The 24,906-nt window shown below is 34.8% G+C and overlaps 1 protein-coding gene across 5 annotated transcripts in view; it reads right to left on the reverse strand.

Moving 5' to 3' along the window:
* Positions 1-1,894: 1,894 nt before the first annotated feature.
* The window catches only part of LOC111502146 (probable multidrug resistance-associated protein lethal(2)03659), an 82,810-nt gene continuing 59,798 nt past the window's right edge, over positions 1,895-24,906 (reverse strand). For 3 of the 5 annotated variants that reach the window (XM_074169571.1, XM_074169576.1, XM_074169572.1), the window contains 10 exons: positions 22,539-22,969; positions 18,917-19,073; positions 18,593-18,821; positions 15,826-16,053; positions 12,121-12,658; positions 10,385-10,691; positions 7,665-8,188; positions 7,122-7,352; positions 5,008-5,523; positions 1,895-3,069 (listed from right to left, as the gene is read on the reverse strand). In XM_074169571.1, the coding sequence (XP_074025672.1) occupies positions 2,600-3,069; positions 5,008-5,523; positions 7,122-7,352; positions 7,665-8,188; positions 10,385-10,691; positions 12,121-12,658; positions 15,826-16,053; positions 18,593-18,821; positions 18,917-19,073; positions 22,539-22,969 (3,631 nt within the window). In that variant the 3' untranslated portion in view covers positions 1,895-2,599. The remainder of the gene's footprint in view (positions 3,070-5,007; positions 5,524-7,121; positions 7,353-7,664; positions 8,189-10,384; positions 10,692-12,120; positions 12,659-15,825; positions 16,054-18,592; positions 18,822-18,916; positions 19,074-22,538; positions 22,970-24,906) is intronic. The other 2 variants (XM_074169577.1, XM_074169575.1) reach the window with 1 other exon arrangement.

Consider the following 24,906-nt stretch of genomic DNA (forward strand, 5'->3'; position numbering starts at 1 on the left):
TGAGTAGGTGTTTTTTAATTATAACTATAATAGCTTGTATATTTCATCTTGATTATAATGTAGCAGTGAGAACTTATTTGAATGAGTATATTTTTCTAGTGGATTGAACAAGTTTGTGGAATTCTGCGTTTTTTTATTAATATTTAATGGGGCATTTCTGAAGAAATTATTGAAGTTATTCACACTTAAAGTTGGATCTTCAATCCATTCGGCGTTTTCATTCCTTATTGATATGTTATTGTGAATCTTTACTTTGTTTGAGAGTTCCGATATAACCTGCCATGCTGATTTTGTGGGGTTATCTGAGTTGGTGATTTTACCTTGGAAATACTTTTTTTTGGTGGATTTCACTAAACTGGTGTGGATTTTTTTCTGTTGAATATAGAGTGGTTTCATTTCAGCAACAGTCTGGGAAAGGAAATGAAGATTTTTCGAAGCTTCACTGGATTGTCGTACTTCGTTATTCACCCATTTGCTACTTATATCATTTATTATATATTTTTTCTTTAATGGAAAATTAATATTTAAGTAGTATAAATATATAATAATATCGTATAAACTCAAGGTATCATAGTATAGAAATAGAAGAGAAACAAAACATTTTGCTTTAATTATAGACAAAAATTCGAATCATATAAAACTTCAATCTCTAATTTTGTTGAAAGTTGCTTCCCACTCGGGCGCATTTGTCCAAAGATGACAGAAGCTTCGTCGGGAGGGGGCAGGGGTCTTGCTCGAAGCAATGCTGCCACCCCTTTTTTGTCAAACTCTTCTATGATGAAAGCAATTCAACTTTTTTATTGTCGCCTTCTGCTTGGAAGACTTTTTGATTTTTTCCAGATATATTTTTTGAGTCGGCTTCTCTTCGGGAGACCTTCGGGTTTTTAAATGTACACACAAGGCCCCTTTACGTGGTTGTCCGAACCACCCCGACCTGGATACCGGCATGAATGAAAGGGGCCATCGCTTCACTTTATGTATGATGATGATTCCAGTTCTATTATGATTTTTATGAAACTCTGAGAATCTAATACTGACTATATCAGAAACCTGTACACAATATACACTTTTTGATCTTCCAATTAACACCCACCAAGGGTTGGGCGGAAATCCTCTAGCCGCCACATGTAGTGTCACCTACCATAAGAATTATTATAGAACATCCCCCTTTTTTCATTTAACTGTAATAGCCTTGGAAATATAAAGGTTTCTTGAAAATTTTGTAGCACGTGTCTGCTTGGCGGCACATAGAGGGTATTCTATATGATAGTCCACGGGTATGAATTCAGAGCTACACATTCCGGTCTGAATGGGTACAACTCACGTGAGAAGATCGATCAGAAGAGTCTCTAGCTGCTTTGTGCAGTGAATACCCTTTCTTGAAATGCGTCACAAAAGACCTACTTCCCAGGCATCACATTCGTATTTCTCATTCATCTGATTGAGGGAATTGCAAACTGATCGCCAATCAGGTCTTCACTAGATTGAGGAAAATGTACTGTAATCTGTCAACCTTGGAGTGGATTATCGTTCTCTTTGAAGTTCAAGCCCGTTTAGCAGAACTGAAAGATCACTCACCAAATAAAATCATGGGGTTTGTTGAGACGCTGGATTTATTTGATCCAGTTTGTATACGTGATAGCCACAATAAACCCTGGCATGTTGTAGTGGAGAATCAAACAGACCGATTACCTTTGAACTTACCTGATTCAATGCCCTCTTACCTACTGTTATTGATGAAAAAATCAACTCTGAAGTGGAAATTCCACATGATATTTTTTCATATACCATTTTTCATAGAACTTCAGTTTTTTTTTGCTACAATATGTTGTTTTGAATAATTTCATAGGAGAGAGGACGGAAAGATGATAAGAAAAAAAAATGATACATGAAATGTATTTTATAACATTATATTCAGAAAATTATTAGGATTCCAAAATTAAGGTGATATATAAAATAAACTATTTCAAAATGGAGATTTGATTTCATTTCTGAAAAAATTTGTGGCAAAATAGTACCAATCGGAAAAATATTCAGAGAACAAGGAGAGAAGGGTGTATTTCATGAAATAGGACACAAGGTGAGATGTGAGGGAAAAGTAATTACAGTGACATATATTTATTGCTTTACAATTTTCCCTTTTTCTGTCTATTTTTTTGTACATTTTGAATTTTCTTATGAAGTGTTCCACTGCATTTCTCAAAGCACAAACACTTTTAATTCATTAGTTTCACAAACTTGAATGTAATTTGGTGGTTATAAGATTTAATTCATCATATTTTTTTTAGAGAAAGGAAGAACATTGGAAAACAATGAAATATTTGTTATGACAAATTGAATTGCAGGAACAAGGATGATTTTTAAAACTTTGAAGAATATATCAAAATATCCATTTAAACCAAATCCCATACGGTGATAATAATTCTGGAAAACTACTCTAAAGGAACTTATTTGAAATAATGGAATAAATAAAAGACTGGCACAATGAACGTTCTCAACTTATCCAAATATTAAAATCAGGAGATCTTTGACATTCAGTTACAAAATGTTATGAACAACTAAATAAAATAATTCATCTAAATTTTGATAAAAACATCTATCAACTTGCATGTAGTTGCTCGTAGTTCTGTTTAGCCACATTATAGAGCGTTTCTGCCATGGCCCTACCCGTTTGTTGGACCATACCAAAAAAGATGCTATCATGGTTTTCCAGTAGCAAATATGGATGATCCAACTCCTTCATCATACCAGCATCCATTACCATAACCTTATCAGAATCCATCACCGTATTCAATCTGTGGGCTATTGTTAGCACAGTACAATCGACAAACTTCTTTCGGATGGTTTTCTGTATCAGACTGTCCGTCTGGGGGTCCACATTGGCTGTAGCTTCATCCAGGACAAGTAATTTATTATTGCGAAGAATAGCTCTAGCAAGACAGACAAGCTGTCTTTGTCCCACACTGAAGTTAGATCCACCTTCTGACATTTTTGAATTCAAACCAGATGTGAGGTCTTCAACTGCCTCTTTTAGTTCCACATCTTCCAGAGCTCTCCATAATGCGTCATCTAGAAAATAAAGCAGTACCGGTGTTCATAATCCAATTATAAAATTACAATTGAAGACACCTTAAAAAAATTTAAAAGGAAACTTTCTCATTTTATGGTGCAAAATGTGTTTGTAAACTGGTGAACTATATTGAAAATTAGCCATCAAATCAGACAAGAAGAACACAAAGGAAATAGTACCTTTCTTCGCTGTATGCCAAGTGTTTGACTATAGCAAAAGGAATAAATGTGAAATAATAATGGAATGTGAAGCCATTTTGCACCATGAATCATGAATATGAACCGAAAAGGTGAGTTACTCTCTAATTACTATATGTAATTAATGAGGCCTCCAAACCCACCTTTTCAACTAGTGATAGGATATACATAGATCCCTACAATCGTTCCTTGACGACTGATTCACTACAATTCCCAGTGGATAGACACAGTAACGATGAAATTATGCGAAGCAGTGATCTCTCCTATTTTGAGGACTACACTGGAGATTGAAAGAGATTATCAAAACGGTAATTATTCAATCAAGCCGAAGAGTATGGAAACAGTTTTATAGAACTATTCTGAAGACTCACAACAACGATATGACAAAGACAAAATGAGAGTCCTGGAGAAGTTCTGTGAGAGTACTCCTAATGTACCTCGCAGCACAAGAATTTAAAAGATTTCCTCTAGAAAGACGACCACAAAAATCGGGTTGATAAAACGACATGATGGAACATTCACGACCTCTAGATAAGAAACATTAGAGCTTCTGATAGAAAATCACTTTCCTGGAAATCGATAACAATCGACTCACTTTGATAGCGCCAAGTGTCTAAAAAAGAACAACTGGGAGTCAGTTTTTTTTTTAACTATTTTTTTATAACTTTTTTGAACCAAAACATATTCATATTTTTAATATTGACAGGAAGTGCATTATACAATTTAAAATCATAGGAGTTTTTTTGTGATTTCATCAGCCTGAAACGTTGAGGTCTGATAAAATTTTTGTTATGTGTATCATGATTGTGTAAACTGGATTGTTTGGGAAACAAGGGGGTCCTTTTGTGAATATCTAATAGGCTTGAGTAAACGTACAAAGAAGGTACCGACATAATTTCACGAGTGATGAATGATTCACGGTAAGAATCCCTAAAACTGATTCCAGCAAGAATTCTCAGAGCTTTTTTCTGTAATATAAAAACGCATTGGGCATCACTAGAATTTCCCCAAAGAAGAATACTGTAAGAAATGTGAGACTGTATGAGTGAACAAAATACTAATTTCAACGTAGTGAAATATGTTATTGGTTTCAGCTGTCTAAGTGAAAATAAGGCACTCGATAGCTTACTTTTCAAATTTGAAATGTGGCTTGACCAATTTAGCCTATTGTCCAGAGTAAAACCCAATAATTTGACACACTGGAATTCAGGTAATAGCAGAGCCTAAGAAAAATCATGTTTTGTGATTTTTCCTTATTCATCATGAGTTTGTTGACACTGAACCAGTGTTCCGCTTTTTCTTGTATTTCCGAAGACTTATCAACAAGAGCTGAATAATTCATAGAAGAGTATATCAAGGATGTATCGCAAATAGTACACTGTGACATGGCTTCATATAGTTGTAAAAATAATTTATTTAAATAACGAACAAAAGCGGGCCCAAAACCGATCCCTGTGGTATACCTAGGTCACCTACCTCTTTTATTTGTAACTAATACAAATAAACTTCCTATGTTTTTTATACCTCTTTTATTTTAACTAATACAAATAAACTCTTGTATCGTATTCGTTTGAAAATGAACTTTTAGGACGAAACTGCAGTAAAGTTAGATACAAATGAAAGTGATATAAAAACATAGAATGAAGTTTTAATTCTCATTTTTCAAAAAAAAAATAAATAAAAAGTAATGAAATGTATACCCAATTCCTATATATTTGTACAACAATGAAAACTACTCACCAGAATACTCATCAAAAGGATCCAAATTTTTTCTCATGGTACCAGAAAATAGAACAGGTTCTTGTGGAATAATGGAAATTTTTGAACGCAAGTCATGCAGGCCGATGAATGAAATATTAACACCATCTATTAGAATCTCACCAACTGTGTCCGTCAGTTGGAAAATAGCATTAATTAATGAAGATTTTCCAGCCCCTGTTCTTCCAACTATTCCAATTTTTTCTCTTGGATTGATTATGAAGTTCAAGTCTTTCAAAACGAAAGGATCTTGGGGAAAATATTTCAAAAAGACATGTTTGAACTCTAGTCGTCCTTCTTCTGGCCATGAATCTTTGGGTTTTCTGTCTGGTGTTGATTCTAGCTCAGCTTCATGTTCGATAAAACTATATTCAATTACTCTTTCTACTGATGTCATTTGGTTTTCAAGTTCTGTGGATTGTCTCATGCCCCACTGGAACATTCCTGTTAAACCAATCGCTTGTGTAATTGCCAAACCAACATTTCCTCCAAATTTTTCTGAAAAATTAATTCAATCATTAATAAAGTGAAAGAAATGTATGTGTATATCACTTTGTTCAACTTTTGGTAATGAAATTTCGCCAGAAAAAAACTATTTACAATTGGTTTAGAAAATTTCGTAGTGGTTGTACGACCGTCAGCAATTAATCTCGTGAAGTGAGACCAAAATCGTTGTGATAGACGTGCTGTCTCATAATCTGACGATTATCTAGAGGGATTCGCCTGATCTGACAAAAAATATTTTTTTAAATCATTGAAATCAATTAATGGAAAAGCTCAGGGAATAGCATGCAAATAAATAAGTGTATGTTTTTTAAGTAGAATACTTATAAGAAAATAATTTTAAAAAAATGCTGAAAAAATTAAATTTTTTATAATCAATTGAATAATTAATCATCATCTTCATCACGAACGAGTCTCTGTGATCAGCTGAGATGACGTCATGGCAACAGAATTCAGAGTGAGGACAGAGTGATAGAGTAATAGATAGAGAAAAAGTGAATAGAGAATAGAGGAATAGAAACTCGGAGAGGGAAATATAGGTATCACACAGGTGCACGCATTAAACTTTATAGACGAATTTTTGTTATTTCTGCCTGCGGATTTCGTCAGATTATATATTTGTTGTTATCCTTGAATGTCGAAATGACGTTATTTTTTAAGAACTTTGCTGCCCTCACCTTTCTTTACGTCACTCTCAAATTGTCAGATTACTGGAATATACACTTTTTAGCATGTAATTAACTCACCCCACCTTAATCTGACGAGCTCGAGAATTTCTGATGATCAATTTTTTTTTACTAATCTGATCCTTTATCCTTCACGGGCGGCCTTATATATGGGGCTCATATTTGGTGGAGGTACTTAACCGGGTACAAGGTATCCCCCTGTATATTAATCTGCTGCGCTTTAGTAAATCCCGAAATCCCCGCTTGGGCTCCCCTATTACAATGAATTTGCCAAAGGTCTTTGATGAAATTAGGAAAAACGTTCTAAAACATCGAGCAGCTTTCCACCATGACATTGCCAGGTTTCAATCAGTTTGATTACTTGAATGGAAAACAAATTGAATTGATGACTACTGCTCGTATTCTCCTGAATTGTAGGTTAACGACTCTTTTAATTGTTACCGAATTTCCTAATGCCAAAAAGCTTTTGAAAGTTTCCTAAATTATGATTTTTAGATACTTATCCACTTCAGAACAGAAAAATGTTTGAAGAATTGGTTTGAACGCCTGCAAAAGCATATATGTTGAAAAACAATAAAATAATTGAGAGGTGAATGACTCAGATGAAAAGATTATGAGTGTGAATTCGGCCTTCACCAGATATGTTTTTTGAAAGTAAAAAGATTTTGCTATATTACATATGATTGACAGGTCCGCGAACGGCCATGTTGCTCCCTAGGTAATTCCGGATGTAACCTACCAAAAACCCAAGGCGAATGACCATAGCTTGCGATGCCAACAACAAAAAAACTAAATTAAACAAAAGTTCCTCAAAAAATGTCTTGCCTACTTTTCGTAAAAGCTCAAAATGTGACCTTTGTAGCTATAAAATGCATGATCTATTGGCGTGATCTTGAAAATACTCACCTGTTCCGATGAGAAGGAAACTGAATGTAACCAAGGTAATGTAGACGATACAGATCAGATCTAAATAATATCCAAAAGCTCTTGAGGTAGATATGAAACTGTACCAAGCTGAACTGTGTAAATCTTGATGACTGTCAAACTCTCGAGTCAAAATTTCCTCTGCTCCAAAAGCCCTTATAGTTGTTAGGCCAAGAAGTGATGCACTGAGGTGGGAGAATACTGGGCTTCGTGCTAAAAAATTACATTAATAAATGTAATGATGTATTGGTTGAGAACATTTCTTGAAAATGCCGAAAGCAGAAATAACAGTTTACTGTCAGAGGCCGTAATTCAATTTATATCACTTGGAGGAGTGGAAAAAACCACTCAGCCAACCCAACCGGCTACCGTCCCGCCATGTAATTTATATAATCGATTAATAATTTACTATACATACTTCACAAAGTTTGTGGAAGAAATTTACTATGTATATTTCCTAAATCCTATTAGAAAATCTCGTTTTTATTTTTCTAGTCAAGTTGTTTAAAAAAGTAATGGACTCACTTGTTCCTTCCAATCGCTTCACATTTCTACTAGTCCTTAAATAAAATATCCTGAGCAAGTAAAACACGATACCAATCAAGAAAGTGGGTATCATCAACCAGGGACTGACAACAGCAACAACAATAATGATACCCAGAAGTGACAGTCCAATTTGTAAGCAGTCTATCAAAGCGGCAGGTAGCAATTCATCTATGGAGCCCATGTCTTTGGAAAACCTGTTCAAGATCCTACCGGCACTGTTGGTGTTGAAGAATCGCATTGTGGCCCTTGTGATACTTACAAACATGTTATTATGTAGGTTTGTGGATGCTCTCATGCATATGGAAAAGAAGGCGAATGACCTGACCAATGTTGTTACAACTAACAGGATTATTATAACTGAGTATATATAGATGGACGTGTTTCTTGAGAAATGCCAGAAATCCGTTTCTGCACTTTCTGTTGGCATTATTGTTGTGTTTGTTCTCTCCAAGGTGCTATTTAGAATATACTTTCCGGCATTATCTTCCTGTTCTAAATTCACCCTTGAATAAAAAAAAGAACACACTTTAATAAACTGTTTTTTTATTGTTATTTACATTTTTAGAACATAACTACTTTTATACAGTAAACCATTGTATTTATATAAAAGTGATAGATGGTAATAACCATCGAATTATTTATATAAAAGTGATAGATGGTAATAATCATCGAATAAAGTGAACAAATATTTTGTTCCGAATAAATTCAAGTATGTCAAGCGCATTTCCACAAGCACTCTAAGTCAACTGAAAACTTAAAATTAAGATTTTTTTAATATTGGTTGTGTAAAGAAGCCGGGACAAAACCCTTCTACAGCCAAAATAGTGTTATATAAAAAGAATTATATAGCAAGAAAATATACTAAATGTCAAACTCGAATAATTAGAGAATAACCAACAAGTAAATATTAAAGTTGTAGACACATGCTTTCATGATGACAAAAACAACTCTCTTCAAAAGGGAAAAAACTCGAACAAAAATCAATAAAGTACCACACCTTACTGAAAAAAAAACAACTATGATACAAGATCAAAATAATAGATGAAGCATACTCTACTGGTAAGGCATACAGGACATTAAATCAATGTCAAGAATTAATGAGAGGAGTCATTCAGCCAGTAAAAGTACTTTCTATTTCATAAGTAATTGAGGAAATCAAATCAGACATATAATTATATAGCAAGTGCTGTGTGAGAAAATCAAATATGGCAGTGAAGATTTTATATAAAAAGGCACATCCACAAAGTACATAGAAACAGTTGGTGCAGAGAGGAGAAAACAATTAGTATATCACACTGAAGAACAAGTTAAAATGGGAAAATAAAATACAAAAGAGATGATTTTTTTAAAACGGCAGACAAAGCATCCGTACCTCAGTCACAGTTAGTACGGAGTATCATTTGGTGGAGTTTTCAGTTCAGTGTAGATAGTATACGAGGGTGGTAAATAAAAGCTAGTAAATTTTATTGTGCATCTGTTGACAGTTACTCACCAAAGTTTTAGCCATTTTGGACGCGCAGTTTTTATGCAAAGGTCGTTTGAGTGAGTTGATGGGTTTTTATGAAAATGAACAAAATCGAGTATTGAGATGTCATTGAATATTTGTTTTTGAAAGGCAATACGCCTACGTAAAGATGGGTTGGATTCTGTGAGCAGGGACTCTGGCAGCTGAAAAACTGCAACTACCGACGAAAACATCGCCAAAATGAATCAAATGGTGCCAAACTATAGCCGAATCGGAGCGAGAGATATAGAAGAGCTTATGAACATATTAAAAAGAACGTGTTTGCCACATATTAAATCAACATTTAGGCATGAGAAAACTGTCCACGCGTTAGGTGCCGCGTTTGCTCACGTTAAACCAAAAACGTGTTTGAAAGAACATTTCCAACGCTCTGTTGGCGCAGTTTAGGAGCAATAAATCCGAGTTTTGGCTCCGATTAATTACTGTAGATGAAACTTGGATACACAATTATACGTCCGAAACAAAAATAGTTGAAACAGTAGAAGGCAAAGGATGAACCAGCTCCAAAAAAAGCAAAACTGTTTTTTCGGCTGGGAAAGTGACGGCAACTCTTCGATTATATTAAAAAAGGGGAAACCATTACAGGAGCATACTATGCATCATTACTTGACAAGCTGAAGGCAGATTTTGCTGAAAAACGGCAACTATTGCAAAAAAAATAAACCCTGTTTCACCAAACAACGCACCGTCTCACATATCAGCGGTTGCCATGGTGAAAATTCACGAATTGAAGTGCTTGATTATCCGTCTTAGTCACCAGATCTAGCCTCAAGAAACTTTTTTTCCCTCATCCAAAAATTGCGCTCGGAGAACAGATTTTCGTCAAATGTTCACCTTCGTTAACAATTATTTTGCAGAAAAGAAAAACGCCGAGTACTATATGGACGGGTTACAGATATTTGGGCATCGCTGTGAGAAGTGCGTAGAGTTGAAATGTGTTGAAAATTAAAAAAAAAATCTTGTTTCTTTGTTAGGTAGGAAACTTTTCAGACTACCCTCGTAGTAGAGAATAAAAAAGTCAGTTCAGTGAAAGTCTGGAGAACAGTTAATAGCAGCAACTGATAGCCAGAGTTAAGTGATGTTTCAGAACCATTCACAAGTTTACATAACACTTAAACTTTTATACGACCAGTGCAACGAATATGGGAATATATTTGACGGAACTTCAACTTACCAATAAGTAATGAAATAATCTGCTGCACTTGCGAAAAGTTGCGCAGCAAAGAATAAGAAAAACAACACTAATATAATACAGCAATTGCCACCAGCGCTGAAGTAAGCTTTGTAAACATAGGAATCAATCGAACCACTCCCTTTCTGTTCTTCAACTTCTTTCGGAGCTTCACATTCCACCGAAGCGATACTTCTGATGGACATCTGTCGCGATATTTCCGATTCTTCTTTCTTTTCCTCTTCTTGCACTACTTCTCCAAGCATTTTGGTGAAATCCAGACCACTAGCTTGAAGTTCTCTAAAAGTACCTGTGAATATACGAAAAACATTAAGAAAATGACTGCATTGTATGTAAAGTAATGTTTTCTTGTTCAAGACTTTGATTTCTGTTGAAAACTCTCATTATTGAAATTCGAAAATCATGTGTAAAGAGCTGTTTTATTGTACTAACATTTTAGGCACTGAATTAATAGTTGTTGATTTGGGAATCTAAAGGTTAGATGTTTTTATTTTCTAAAAGAACTAACACGAACTACCTTCCAGTTATAAGAACATAGGTTTACATGGCCGGAGTCACGATTAGAGGGAACAAAATCTGGACTGATAAACAGTGGTCAAATAGAACTTGTAGTACCAAACGTTCCGTCAACTACTGCAGCAGACATCATCAATAAGTATACGTTGACTGCAAGGACGATTGTAATTTCAGTCTTGCCGAAACGTCGTGTCAAAGACGAACGGATGTACATCCGGCCGTAAACTTTTATATAGAGGAGAGTGGTTTTTTGGGAATTCGATCTGTTCATAAAGTAATATAGCTAGTCTTTTTAGCTGCCCGAGATTTCGCTAATGTTTATTACCTTTATAGAGGGCTGTAATATGATATATAAATATTCAGTCTTGGGATTTCCATCCAAAATTTTTGCTGAAATGAATAATCTAGGTTTCTATTTATGCGGTAACACGAAGCCTCTTGTTAATAAAACTCCTCTACTAGATGAGAATGACTTTGGGAATCGAATAATGGTTGAAATCAATCGGTTGCAGTCGAGTATTTTATCAGAAGTTGCCATTTTGTAATTCACTTTGAGGTTGAAAATGTTCGTTTTTTATTTTATTTTGTTCTTAGATTGTTTTTAGAATGAGTTAATGTGCCTTATTTTTTGAAAACGATGATACTTATGAAGAAAGAGGTATAGAGACTAACAAGTTGTATTTTTGATTGCTTGATCTAAAAAAATACAGAAAACAAACCAGTCTTTCTTTTTTCTGAATATTATTGGCTGTTTGTTATGCCTACTGAGACGCCACTAGAATTATTAATTTCAATCTTGTTAGCATTAAATAAGCTTCTTCAAATAACTGTACCAAGTTGGTTTAGGAATATTTTGAATTTTATAAAACGGTTTTTTTATAGTTCTACACCTGGTATCTCAGAAATGAAGCAACTCCGGATATATGTTCTAGGTACTTTTTTCAAAAGAATCTAACGAATCATCTCTGAAGTTACCGTTGTTAAAAAACCCCCTTTAGATTCATTCATTCAATTAATGAAAGTTGCATATATTTATTTATTTATATTTATTCAGAACTTTCATAAAAATTACCTAGGTTGCCAAATCTCTCTTCAGATTCAAAATATAGGAAACAACTGAAACAGTATCCAACAAAGAAACCAGCTCTTCTTGCATTTGCAATTTTACCTTCCGGAAATTTTATACATGAGTGATTACTCACCAGTTTTAGGATTCCCATCTTCTAAAAACAAAATGTGATCAACTTCTTGAAGATACTGTATCTGGTGGGTTACCAGCACAACTATTTTATTTTTCAAGTACCCGGTAATGCATTGTTCGAACAATTCTTTTCCAACATGCGTATCAACGGCCGAAAGCGGATCATCTAAAAGGTAAATGTCTGCTTGTTTATAAACCGCTCTTGCTAAGTTTATTCTTGCTCGCTGCCCTCCACTCAGCGATACTCCCCTATCTCCCACGATCGTCTTATCTCCATAAGGCAACAGAGAAAAATCACGTTCTAAGGCACATTTTTTTATCACAGTTCTATATCTCAGTTTGTCCATCGGTAATCCAAAAAGTATATTCTGACGTACGGTACCGGCAAAGAGCCATGGTTCTTGGGAAGCGTAGCTTATTTCACCGCTGACTCTGAGGGTACCCTCTATTAAAGTGAGCTCTTGAAGAATAACGTGGAGTAGAGAGCTTTTTCCACTACCTACTGGGCCTATAACTCCCAGAAGTTGGCCGGAAAATATCTGAAAATGGTTTAGTGTAATGATTTAGTCTGAAATAAATTTTGGAACATTCGTAAGTGAAGGAGAAAATTTTAACAAAGCTTCAGAAACGTAAAAATATTATCTTTAAAAATGTTTTTGAAGACCTATCCTTGAGATTTAAAAAAATTGGTAACAGGAAGGCTACAAAAATATTTTGAAAATATAAAAATCGAGGAAAACAAGTACAATATTTTTAAATTATTTCATTGATGCAACTGAAGTTTTGAAATTTTCTCCGCTGTTTTTCGACCATTTTGATAGAGAGAAAATATAATAATAATGATGAGAGGATATTGACATGGTTTAGTAAACATGATGCATATAAATAAGTACATAAATCTGAACAGATTACACAGTACATTTAGAGGCTCAAGTTAAAAGAAAAAAACAAGTAACAAGTGCATAAAATGAATAAAAAAACTGCAATATCGGTGTAATTGTAATTAAAAGTGAGATATTTCTCAATTGAATAAAAGCAGTTATCCAGCAGAAAGTGTTTGACTTCAACTTTGAATGATCTGACACCTCAATAGACCTAAGATGATCTGGTAGATTTATTCAGCTTCCCTTTCAAATAAACTAGATCCACGTGGAGGTATTCTCAGATTGTATCAAAACGTATTCTCACAATACGTTTTCGTGTCGGAAAAAAATTATTTGCCAAAATAACAATCCAGTTCAGCATTTCATTGGCCACTTTTGTTGCCTTATTTGAAAGATTTCTCAGATTTCGTGTTGATACTACAGATGATGTGTCATCAGCGATTCGAAACACAGCTGGTATTGTCAGATTTTCAGACAGATCATTCACATATAATATGAACACCAATGGTCCAAGAATAGATCCTTGGGGCACATACAGATTGATATTTCTGGTAGACGAATAGAACTCCTTGATATGAGCATCTATTTCGAAATTTAGAAAAACCTGGTAAGTTCTTTCAGTTGAAAAGGATTCCAATAGCCTCAACGCTACACCTCTGAAGTCATAACATTCAAGTCTATTTAGAAGGATATTATGATCAAGAGAGTTAAAGGCCCTTGTAAGATCAAAATAAATACCGTCAATAAGTCACATCTATCAATCAAGTCTTCCACAAACTTCAAGGACTGGCAAATGGCATTTTCTGTTGATTTGCTTGGTAGAAATCCATACTAATATGAATCAAGAATGTTATTTTCTTGTAAGTTATCAAGTAGTCTATTATATATCAGACTTTCTAGAATCTTCGAAAACACTGGTAACAGTGATATCTGCCTGCAGTTGCCAAACTCATTTTCGGACCCTTTTTTTGGACTGGTTTGACTTTGGCAGGCTTTAGTGTTTTTGGAAATATTCCTGATTCGAAACATATATTGGCTAGTGGTTCAGAAATAACATGCAAGATGGGTTTGATAGCAATACTTCCATCAATTCCATCAATTCCACTTGATAAATTGATTTTTCAAGCTTTTCATCACACTTTTCAGTTCTTTGTCATCCCAAAAAAAAAGAAAATGGCACATTTTTCTTGAAACTGTACCCTATATTGGTCAAGTTCTGATTGGGTTCTAGTGAGAACTACTCAGCAAATATCTATTTCCTGTGGATCACACACTACTTGACTATGACTATCATACATTTGAAGAGGTACGGATCAAATTTTGGGCCAACCTCATTTTTTATCAACTTCCATACAGTCTTTTATTTATATATTACGCTCAAAACCAAGTTTTCTTGGTTTGATTGACAAACTTCTTAAATATATTTTTCTTCTCGCTGTATAATTTTACTAAGTCTTGATTATTGGCACTACTTTGAACCATAAAGTGCAAATCTGTCATGTAATGAGACTTCGTTTTTACTTCAGGAGTGATCAAAGGTTTGCTTTTTTCATCTAATTTTACCACTTGGTATAATTCAAGAAACACTGTATTGAAATAATAATTGAAAATTGGAGAAAAAGTACTATAAAAATCATTTACATCTTCAATATTGGAAATAGCCCATGTTTCTTCAGATATCTAATCCTGGAAAATGGAAATGTACCCATTGATTGGTCTATATTTCACTGATATCTGATTTTACAATCAAGTTAGTCATATCAAATGATAATAACTGTTCCCAATGGTCCGAGAATGTAACATGAACAACCTCACCTTTCAGCTTATAAATTATGTTACTCATGATATTGTCCAAACATTTATTTAGTCGTGTAGTCGTGTTGGTTCATGAATGTTTAAATGATTCGAACATTTCCAACATATCCAAGAAACGTATTGTATTTGAAGTGGATTCCAAAATGTCTATTTTCTTATTAGTCAGTGGGTTATGCTTGAAGACAGGCAGTAAACAAATCTAAAGAAATGAACTTTAAATGTTCAAGCTCTTATCGGATATACCTACACCGTAGGTTGAATGGACTGACGCCTATCAGAAAACAACTACTACACTGGCTAATACCACGAACGGCGTGGGATTATATCCGACAGGTGTCAGTGCAAGAATCTTCACAGAAACTTTCCTGCATATGCAATTGGCAATACAACTGAAAGAGTCAACTTTAGGTAGATGATGGTCACTATCTTGCACTGACGAGTGGCTAAGGAGCCCGAAACTGGTCTGAAGGTCGCCTCTTTCAGTTGTATTGCGAATTGCATATGCAGAAAATTTTCTGTGAAGATTCCTGCACTGACGCCTGTCGGATATAATCCAACACCATCCGTGGTATTAACCAGTGGAGTAGTTGTTTTCTGATAGGCGTCCGTCCATTCAACCGACGGTATAGGTATGTATATCCGAGACGGGCTTGAACATTTAAATTCATTTCTTTAGATTTCAAAATGTCTATGTTGAAATCTCCGCATAATATGCTTCTGATACAATGATTCCTCCTCATTACAACTGGCATAGAGACCTATATTTACACCGGAAGAGTAGAACAGAACAATAATGACCAGGTCTAACAGAAGTTATCTAAGACATTTCGTCTATGAACGCCTTAAAAATTCAAGGAGAGTAAAATAGGTAACAATTATTAGCAGAATTTCAACTATTCTGTTCAGGTGATTGATATTCTGGACATCTCTTATGAATATAACAAACTGACAAATAGTAAAAGACGACTGAATGACAAATATTAAAACATGCATGTTTATAAACTCACCTTCAGATTTATGTTGGTTAACGTATTTTCAGTTGAGGCTTCACTCCATTTTGCAGTGGCATTATTAAGAAATATTCCTGGATCTGTCTTATTTGTAACTCCATTTATCGACTTACTGATATCTTTTTCTTTATCTCCATTATGTTCAAGAATTTCGGCCCTTCTGATTGCCTTTGCGATTTGGGTTTCATCATACAACATGAAGTCGTTCAGTCTTTTAATAGAAACCTTAAAGAGAAAATAATTCATCTGGTAGAAAAAAATGCTTTATTTCAGTAAGCGGTTTTTCAGGTATGACGTTCGTGTCTACTAGATAAATGATAAAATTTAAAGAACACCTCGAAGGCTACTACTCATTTAATATTAAACTGGATTTGAGCTTATTGGTTTCAAAAAAGATATGTAAAACTTAATTTTAAGATTTTTCACTGGGTTTGTCCAGTGCAATGAAATACCACCACAAATATTTCTACAGAGTTTGGTTCTGAGTATGAGGCCAAATTATTGGTTAGTTTTACCAGTTCGGACTTCCATTGTCTAATATGATATAATATGATTTGAAATATCTAAAAGAACAATTAAAATTAAGAAATTAAAAAGAACAGCTTAAAACAACAATTAAATTGAGCAATAAAACGCAAGATGAGGAACTTCCAATGGGATCGCCACTTTCCCAGTTATGGAGTGGTTTGAAACTCTGGCATTTGAAGAAACTCTATGTCTGGTTGACGACACCTTCATAGTATGGAACCATGGGAATACAGAACTAGACACCTTTCTGGAGCACATTAACAGCATACAACCGTCCATCACCGTCACAATGAATAAGGAAATCCACAACGAATTGCCATTCTTGGCGGTTTTGATGAATAGGACCAATACTAAGTGGGAAACATCTGTATACTGAAAATCCTCTCATACTGGACAGTATCTGGATTACGAATTCAACCACCATCAATCTACCAAAAGAGGAATCATCAAAACTCTAGTGGATCGTGCTTTTGGGCTCTGTAATACGAAGGAAGGTCTCGGGAAGGAACTAGGCATCATTAAAAATGATGTTCAACGGAAATTCTACCCCAAAGTGATGGTGGCTAGAAGACAGCAAGAGGCTCGCGAGAAAGAGAAGCCGTCATAACCAGTGCTTGCCCTTCTCTACGTCAGAGGTTGACAGAAAGGATAAGAAGAGTTGGGTCCAAATCCTGCTTCAGATGCGGAAACACCATCCGTAGCAGCCTCACGAAAACCAGGCCATAAAACGCGAACTGCGATTCCAAGAATTGCATTCACCGGGTACCCTGTGCGTGCGGCAGTTCCTATAGGTGGTGAAACTAAGAGGTCATTGACAGTCCGTATTGACGATCACAAGAGAAACACACATACATAAGATGCAATTTTGACTTCGGAAAATTTAAGCAATAGCTCAAAAGTAGCTAATGGTGAAATATGTTATTTTTACAAATAAGGTATACAGTGGGAAAAACATGTACCTACGAAACGTCTAATTTTGAATTTTATGAATTTATAACACGTTATCAATTTACACTTGGTGTTTCCCTCTCAAGCATTCAATAATTCTTGATGCTGATGTCTCACACCCACAATGAAACTTCTACCGTTACACTTACCAATAGCTTCTAAAATTTCAATGGATCCCTTCCCTAGCTAAATTGCAACCAATTCCGGGCTAGTAGTGCTAATTCAACAATTTCTATGAAATATTGAAAAAGTCATGAGCTCAAATGTGAGGAAAGGGTGGATTTCATTTTACGCTGAAAATACTCAGCTCATGAGAAAACTTGTGAAAACGTTATATCTGTGTCTACGCTATTTTCTGGGTTTCTTGGCTGTGGTCTGCAATTTTTTATGTCGATGATTTGTGTACAAGTGCGGTATATACCATCAGAGGCGGTGAGATAACGAATGTAGTGTTTTATTTGTCCACGCGACATACTACATTGTTTATGGTTCGTTTCTCTGATTTTTTCCATCGGTGATGGATGTGGCTCCGTTACTATCATTTCAGTTTGATCCTTGTCGTGCTGGTTTCAATGATCTGTGAACCAGAGTCTATAATTCTAGTGAATTGCCTTGAGCATGACACTTGGGACAAAGGATGTATAGGAAATCAATTAAAACAGATCGATTTCCTAATAAAAACTACGACAACAATTAAAGAAATGGGTAATCAAAGAGCCTGCAGTATGTCTCTCAAAGATATTAAAGCACGTATTGGGAGAATTCTGAAAAAACACAACGGGAGATCGATATTAAGGCAAATGAAAACCAACCGAGTTTTATGAATATATAGAAAATATGTTGCCTCGCACATACCAATAATATGTAGTAGCCGAACATAGGCGTAGAGACAGCGATATAATATTCAAAGCATCGAATACGGATTAGATCAACTAGCTCAAAAAAAAACAAAGCTATGCTCTACCATGGAAAAAAGCTGGAAATACAAACCCCAAACGATGGGGATACATTTTTGATTCCTACGTTTTGTAGACAAAACGTCAGATCAAGGCCAACAAACCTGGAAAATAATTTTGACACAGTTATTTCCGGCCATAAAAGTTCACATTTTTACATCAAGTTTATGATTTTTACTGATTTGTTTTGTGCTGAGTTTGTAATAATAATATTACACTTCAATAAATAGTTAGTCTGCCAGGTTTTGCTAATTATTCGAGATCATTTTATAATGGAACCGAAAATTACAATACATATTTGAATTATTAATAACAAGCATTATTAACTTTACCTTAGCTTCCGCTACCTGTGATATTCCTTGAGGGAAAAATACAGTCATGGTTTGCCTCAAAATATTGTAAAATGAGGTAAGTACAAATACTTTTTCGGCCGTTATTTCATAGCCCGATAAAACGTAAGCGAGAATACTGACGAATATTGACATTCTTGTACTGTACATTATGAAAGACAACAGAATACCTCGCATGAAAGAGGTGATTCTTATGGACTTGATTTCGTTCCTGAAAAATAATTGAATACAAAAATGAAATATGAATTGAATTATTAATATTTCAACATGCACATAATGAATTTAGTATTTGCCACTCCAACTCACCTTCTTGATAGATATACTAAATGGTTGAAAGGTTTTTCCCAGGCATACATTTTTATGACTTGTATGCCTGATATTATCTCATTCATCAAACGCACTCTTTCATCCGTTCTCATGGCTGTTCTCATACGTAATTTTGAAATACGTTTTCCTAAGTAAACTGAAATTAAGGGCAAAATATTTTCAGATCAGTAAAATATTTGTTAAGACTTCATACAATTAAATATATATCACCATATACTGCTAAAAGCAACACCAGCTTCCTATGAACCTACTAGACAAACAAGCTATGCGTTCATTTTGTTTGAGAAGGGCTATACAATTTCAATCAAAGTCTATAACAAAAAACTGTTGTAATCCTTGTACTTCTTATCTGCGGGTTCACGACATTTCTGTGAATGATTGAACGTGCAGCTGGTGCCAATAATGTGTGCAACAACTGTCAATTTTTTTTGCAAACGGAAGCAACTGATGTCAAACAGTCACTATTATTACAATGAAATTTTTACGAAATATTCTGAATATTATTATTTTTACCAATTTTAAGAGGAGAAATTGAAGTGAATTCAACGAGTAAATAAAAAAATAGATTGCTAAGGATAATAGGTATCCTGTGAGATGAGAGCCAAAATTTTGAAAATTATCCATTGTTGCGAAAACATTGAACATGAGCTATTGATATTTTATGGAATTTGCTCAGATAGTTCATGGATTGAAAGTCATAGGGCTGCAATTTTATCTGCCTATCTGTCTGTTCTTGACAGACGTGTAGCACATCTCAATATATAAGTTCTTCTGGAATAAGAAACATAACAATGCCGCAATAACCTGTAGTTTATGATACCTATAATCATACTTGCCATCAGTTATTTTTACGATAACTGGTTAACAAAGTTAATACTTTGTCAAAAAATAATAATCGAAACTCATTGATACACTTTATTGTATGATTTTCAATATAAGGGATTTTAGAAAAACCGCGACACGTGTTTCGTTATACAATAGCTTTCTCAAGCGTTAAAAAGTAATTTATTATTAACGCTTGAGAAAGTTGAATAGTGAAACACGTGTCATGGTTTTTGTAAAACCCTTTATAGCGAAAATCATACAATAAAATATTTAATGAGTTTTAATATGGATCGGCCAGTTCTTTTCAATTAAATAATAATCATATTATGTTTAATATGCTCCAGGAGAAGTATTCTCGACAAAAGCATACACATCCAGTAACCTAAACTTCAACATTATTCTACCAACTTGCTGTAAAATAAATAATGTTTGATATGGGTACGTCATGAAATATGTAGTTATCACCTTCAATTTTACTAAATTACGTTGAAGAGTCTTATCAAAATGGTCATTACCCAAAAAAGACTAATAATGGAAATGTAAATAACTCGGTTTGGCAGTTATTCATTATTCTCCTAATTTGTACATTCTTCACATTTCATTTATTGTTATTAGTAGTTGCAATTTTTGTGTTTTCTCATTTTACATTATTCACAATGAATTGTTTCTTTAAAAATTACCATTGGATTTGCATTCTTTATGGTTCAAGTCATTGTTCTTCATCATTTTTTGGCTTCAAATTCCATTCTGCATAATTTTACCTTTTTATATGGACATGGAAATTTGCACTTTAGAAATCTCGAATCTGACAATCAATGTGCAGGTTTCTGTTGAATATTTTTTAAAAATCACATTTTTAATGCACTCGTTAGTGCACGTTTTAAATGTTTTGGTAATCCTTTATTTAAGAACTGATTATTTTCTACAGAAATGATTTTCAAGCTTTACTGTTTTGACATTTCCTTTAACGTACCATATGTCATCATTTAGAATGAGTTTTTCCCTTAATGTGGACTTTTTGGGACATGTATGAGGCCTGGAAATGTTTTGCTAGTCCTTCAAGGTCTTCGTGAACGTAAAATACCCCCAACAAGTTGTCGCAAGAGATATATTTACTGCACACCTTTTTCATTATGAGGTATAATTTTAGAAATACTACAGGACATTCCAGATGTCAGAAAGTACTGAACATGTAGTATGGACGTATAAGAAATTAAAACAAATATACTGAAGTCAACTCGGAAACCGAGGTTAACAACCAACAGATACCCTACAAGAGTGTGGAAGACATCAAAGTATTCATGGAATACATTCAACTGCAAAGCCGTAATCCACTAATATCCTAAATAAGATACAGATGAACTATACTCGAGTGAAGATACAAATCGGCAACTCCCGAAAGATGAAACTCATTTCTGAAGTCTGAAAGAAGGCGCACAAATAACAATTGACTACGAGAAAACTCTGTTCTACCATATTTTGCTCAGGTAACTTGAAGGCTGCAATACCAAGAAACAAAGAACCGGGATAGGAAGTATTAAGACTGGATTCTGAATCGCAGTTACTTAATAACTGGACCAATAATTGAATTCGACCTGACTGGCAACAAGTCTCTAAGTATGGTGCAAATATGGTCTGTCGACCACAAGGATGTTAGTCCAGACATGGCAACGGTAGTGCGCCATTTAATCTTACTAGGAACACAACAGAAAGATATGCGGGAACTCCATAGTGAAATATACCCATCACGAGTTAGCAAGAAATAAGAAATGGGTCGCTGTGATGATAAAAATGCTGAACATAGTACGACGTTTGACCTTGAATATATACCTTATAACACTAAGCCCAGGAAAAAAGGAATATTATCCACTTGTATTTCTTTGGAGATGAATCAGTGGATAGTCTCTGGCGTTTCCTCATAACTGACGATGGTAATTGATAACTGATGGTGTTGATGAATTATTTTCCTGTTTCTACTCTGAATCAAGAACCTGGAATTGTGGCTGTAAAATGGAGCAAGTAGCCTGTGAACGAATTCCTATCAGAATTTCGAATCAAGACTCTGCCAAGAATTGACTTTAGCCACTTTATCCACAGTTGAATGAAATAGTAAAACACGATAAGAGAATGCCAGCCAGAAAATCATGAACTGGGCCTCCCAACAAAAACTTACCACCATGAATATTTCCGAAAAGGATAGAAATATGGAAGAACCTGTAATCCCTCAATGTAAACCCCTACCACAATAATTTGAAAGTTCTTGTCGGATGGAATGGACTGAATATACCAAACATTTACGGGCTCCCAATTGAAGGTCTTCAGTGGAGCACATTTTTACGTCAAAGCGACATGATAGCTTCGCCCCTCCATGCCCTCAACGTTTTAATAGTAATGAAACATGTTCACACCCACGCGGCATTCGTAGATCCTCCACGCAAGACTCTAACACTACTAGTTTTCCAAATGGCATATACCATGTATGGTAAATCATTTGAAACGTGTTGTTGAATGGAAAGGAGCAAATGAAAAAATAAAAATATCTCGATGCCCCTTATCTGAAGTAGTCATGAAAAACTAGTCATCTAAAACAAATGAATGTTTAAGCAAACACCACTACCAGTACACCTGAAACCATTATGATTAATAATTACTGAGTTATACAAGCGAGAAAATTCATATGACGATCAGTTCTACAAGTACCCATACTTCTGAAGAAGGTTGCAATAGTTATTAATCTTTTACCTTTGATTATAATGACAGAATGCAAAAAACTTACTTTGCAGTGGGATGAACATAATAAGAACCAGTACTCCAATAGTAGCAGCAAATCCTACTTGTAAGTACATAAAATAAGTACAAATAATAGTTTCAATTGGCCCCACCCACAACTGGTGGGAGAAAAGCACGGAAACGTCGAACCTGTTAACGTCGTTCGATAACAAATTGACCACCTGGCCAGCAGTGGTTTCTCCCAAAGCCGTTTTGCTCAGCTTCAAAGCTTTTCTGTAAATCAAAGAACAACAGCCTACTCTTAGCTTCATTCCCAAGTGGACTACACCCAACATGTAAGGATGGCTCATCAAAATGTTCACTAGGGAACATATTACTACCCCACCGGCAAAATAGTAGGCACTTTCTTCGGAGATGTCTGTTTGTCCTGGAGAATAAAATTTTATTAGTTGTCCCAGTAAGATCGGCTGGGCTATTCTGAAAAAAAATGTGAGATTAGTTTGTGCGCAATGACACATACAAGAGCACGTTTATTGATTTATGAGCCAAACGGAGAAAATTTTTGGTGAAGACATTTTGAGAATTTGAATAATTTTTTATAAAGCAGAAGAGCTGGGTAGAAGCTTTCAGCTTGGGAAAATTTCAGAATCCAATGAAAGATGTTCACAAATTAGTACGGGGAACAAGATTGTTAGGGTAAGCTCAGGAGGCTGCAATATTTTTCGAAGATTTAGAATAAATGGATAAGTAGGCGGCTGCCAATAATCTTCTAGTTCAGAGTGTCATCAAAATTGTCTGTGCATTTCAGTGCCACAGAGTTCTAATCCGGAATAATTACTATTTTTTATTATTTATTAACGACTAAATACTTCCTTATTGTGTGTATTCATGCATACTGAAAATGGAAATTTTTCAAAATGACGGATGCAAGTTATTGAAATATAACAAAGTAGCTGATTCAATTTTTTCATGTTTTTCAATTTAAAATATTATCCATGATAATCATTGCAACCATTTTTACAGTGTGAAATTTATTTAAGACGTGTTCAACTACAAGATAGCTTCTTTAGTATAACTGGTACATTATACTATTTTACAAAGTATCTATACCAAATTACAGGGTTAATACTAATTATTAATTCTGGGTAAACAGGTAATCTCTAAGAAAAAATAAATTTACAATACAATAATTGGTCAATAACGTAAATTTGGTCAATATCTGTGAATTTTTATGAAAACTAATATAAAAAAGGTGAATGTCAGTGTTTTGTAGGTGTTCGCTATTATCGACAAATCCAGACCAAGATTATTTTGACTTCAATAATATCTTGTATCTAACAATAATATGCAACAATGTTATAACTAACCCTTATTGAGTTTGTTTTCAGAATAATTTCCTGGAAGGTATCTGGTCCTGATGAAATGCCCGTCATCGTACTTGAAAAGTGCGCAAATTAACCAGTATTTTACAGACTTTTCAACCTGTCTTACAAAAAAGATATTTTTCCTTCTTGTTGGAAGATTGCTCGCGTTCAGCCTATTCACAAAAAGGGCAAGAAAAGTCTTCCAAATAACTATAAACCATTCGCTTTGCTATCAGTGATATCAAAAGTCATGGAGGAAGTCGTAAACCATCATATCCTTAAATATCTGGAAAGCTTCAACATTTTTAGCGATCATCAATATGGCTTTTAGAAACAAAGATCAACAGGCGACCTTCTATCGTATGTCACCCATATTTGGAAAAACGGAATCACGAAATATGGAGAGTCAAGGGCTGTTGCGCTTGATATGATCAAACTTCGATGCTATGGCTTATTGGTTTATTTTTGTGTATAACTCTTCAGCTTCCTGAAAAGACGTTCCCTGCAAGTGGCCGTCGATGGATATCTCCCTAATACTTTTACCATCAACGCTGGTGTTCCCCAGGGATCCATATTGTCTCCAATCCTCTTTTTATTGTAACTAACGACTTATTGGAATAAAACAAGAATCCAATATATTGCTCTGCTGACGACAGCACACTTGTCTCGTCATTCCATGTGGATTCCAGGACATCGGCTGCGGATGACATCTTCATCGGCAGCAGGAGGCATATCTTAATGAAGATCTAGAAGTAATTTCGAAATGGGGTGAAAGTAACTAGGTTCAATTCAATGTCAAAAAACCCAGGCATCGGTTTTCTCCAAAAAGATAAATCTCTCCGAACTGGATATAATAATGTCACGTCAGACAATTAGGCTTTCTGCTTCGATGAGTTTGTTGGGGGTTAAAATGGACACCAATTTGTCTTGGCACAATCATTTTGTCTTGGCACAATCATGATGTCGCTGGAATTGCGAAGGCAGCTTCTCAAAAGCTTGCAACACTGTTCAGAATCAGAAAACTGTACACACCTCAGCAACTTTTTATGC

The sequence above is a fragment of the Leptinotarsa decemlineata genome, unplaced genomic scaffold, assembly GCF_025532065.1.
Source record: "Leptinotarsa decemlineata unplaced genomic scaffold, Ldec_3_MD MMD2_P_RNA_scaffold_5, whole genome shotgun sequence".
Taxonomy (NCBI): Eukaryota; Metazoa; Arthropoda; class Insecta; order Coleoptera; family Chrysomelidae; genus Leptinotarsa; species Leptinotarsa decemlineata.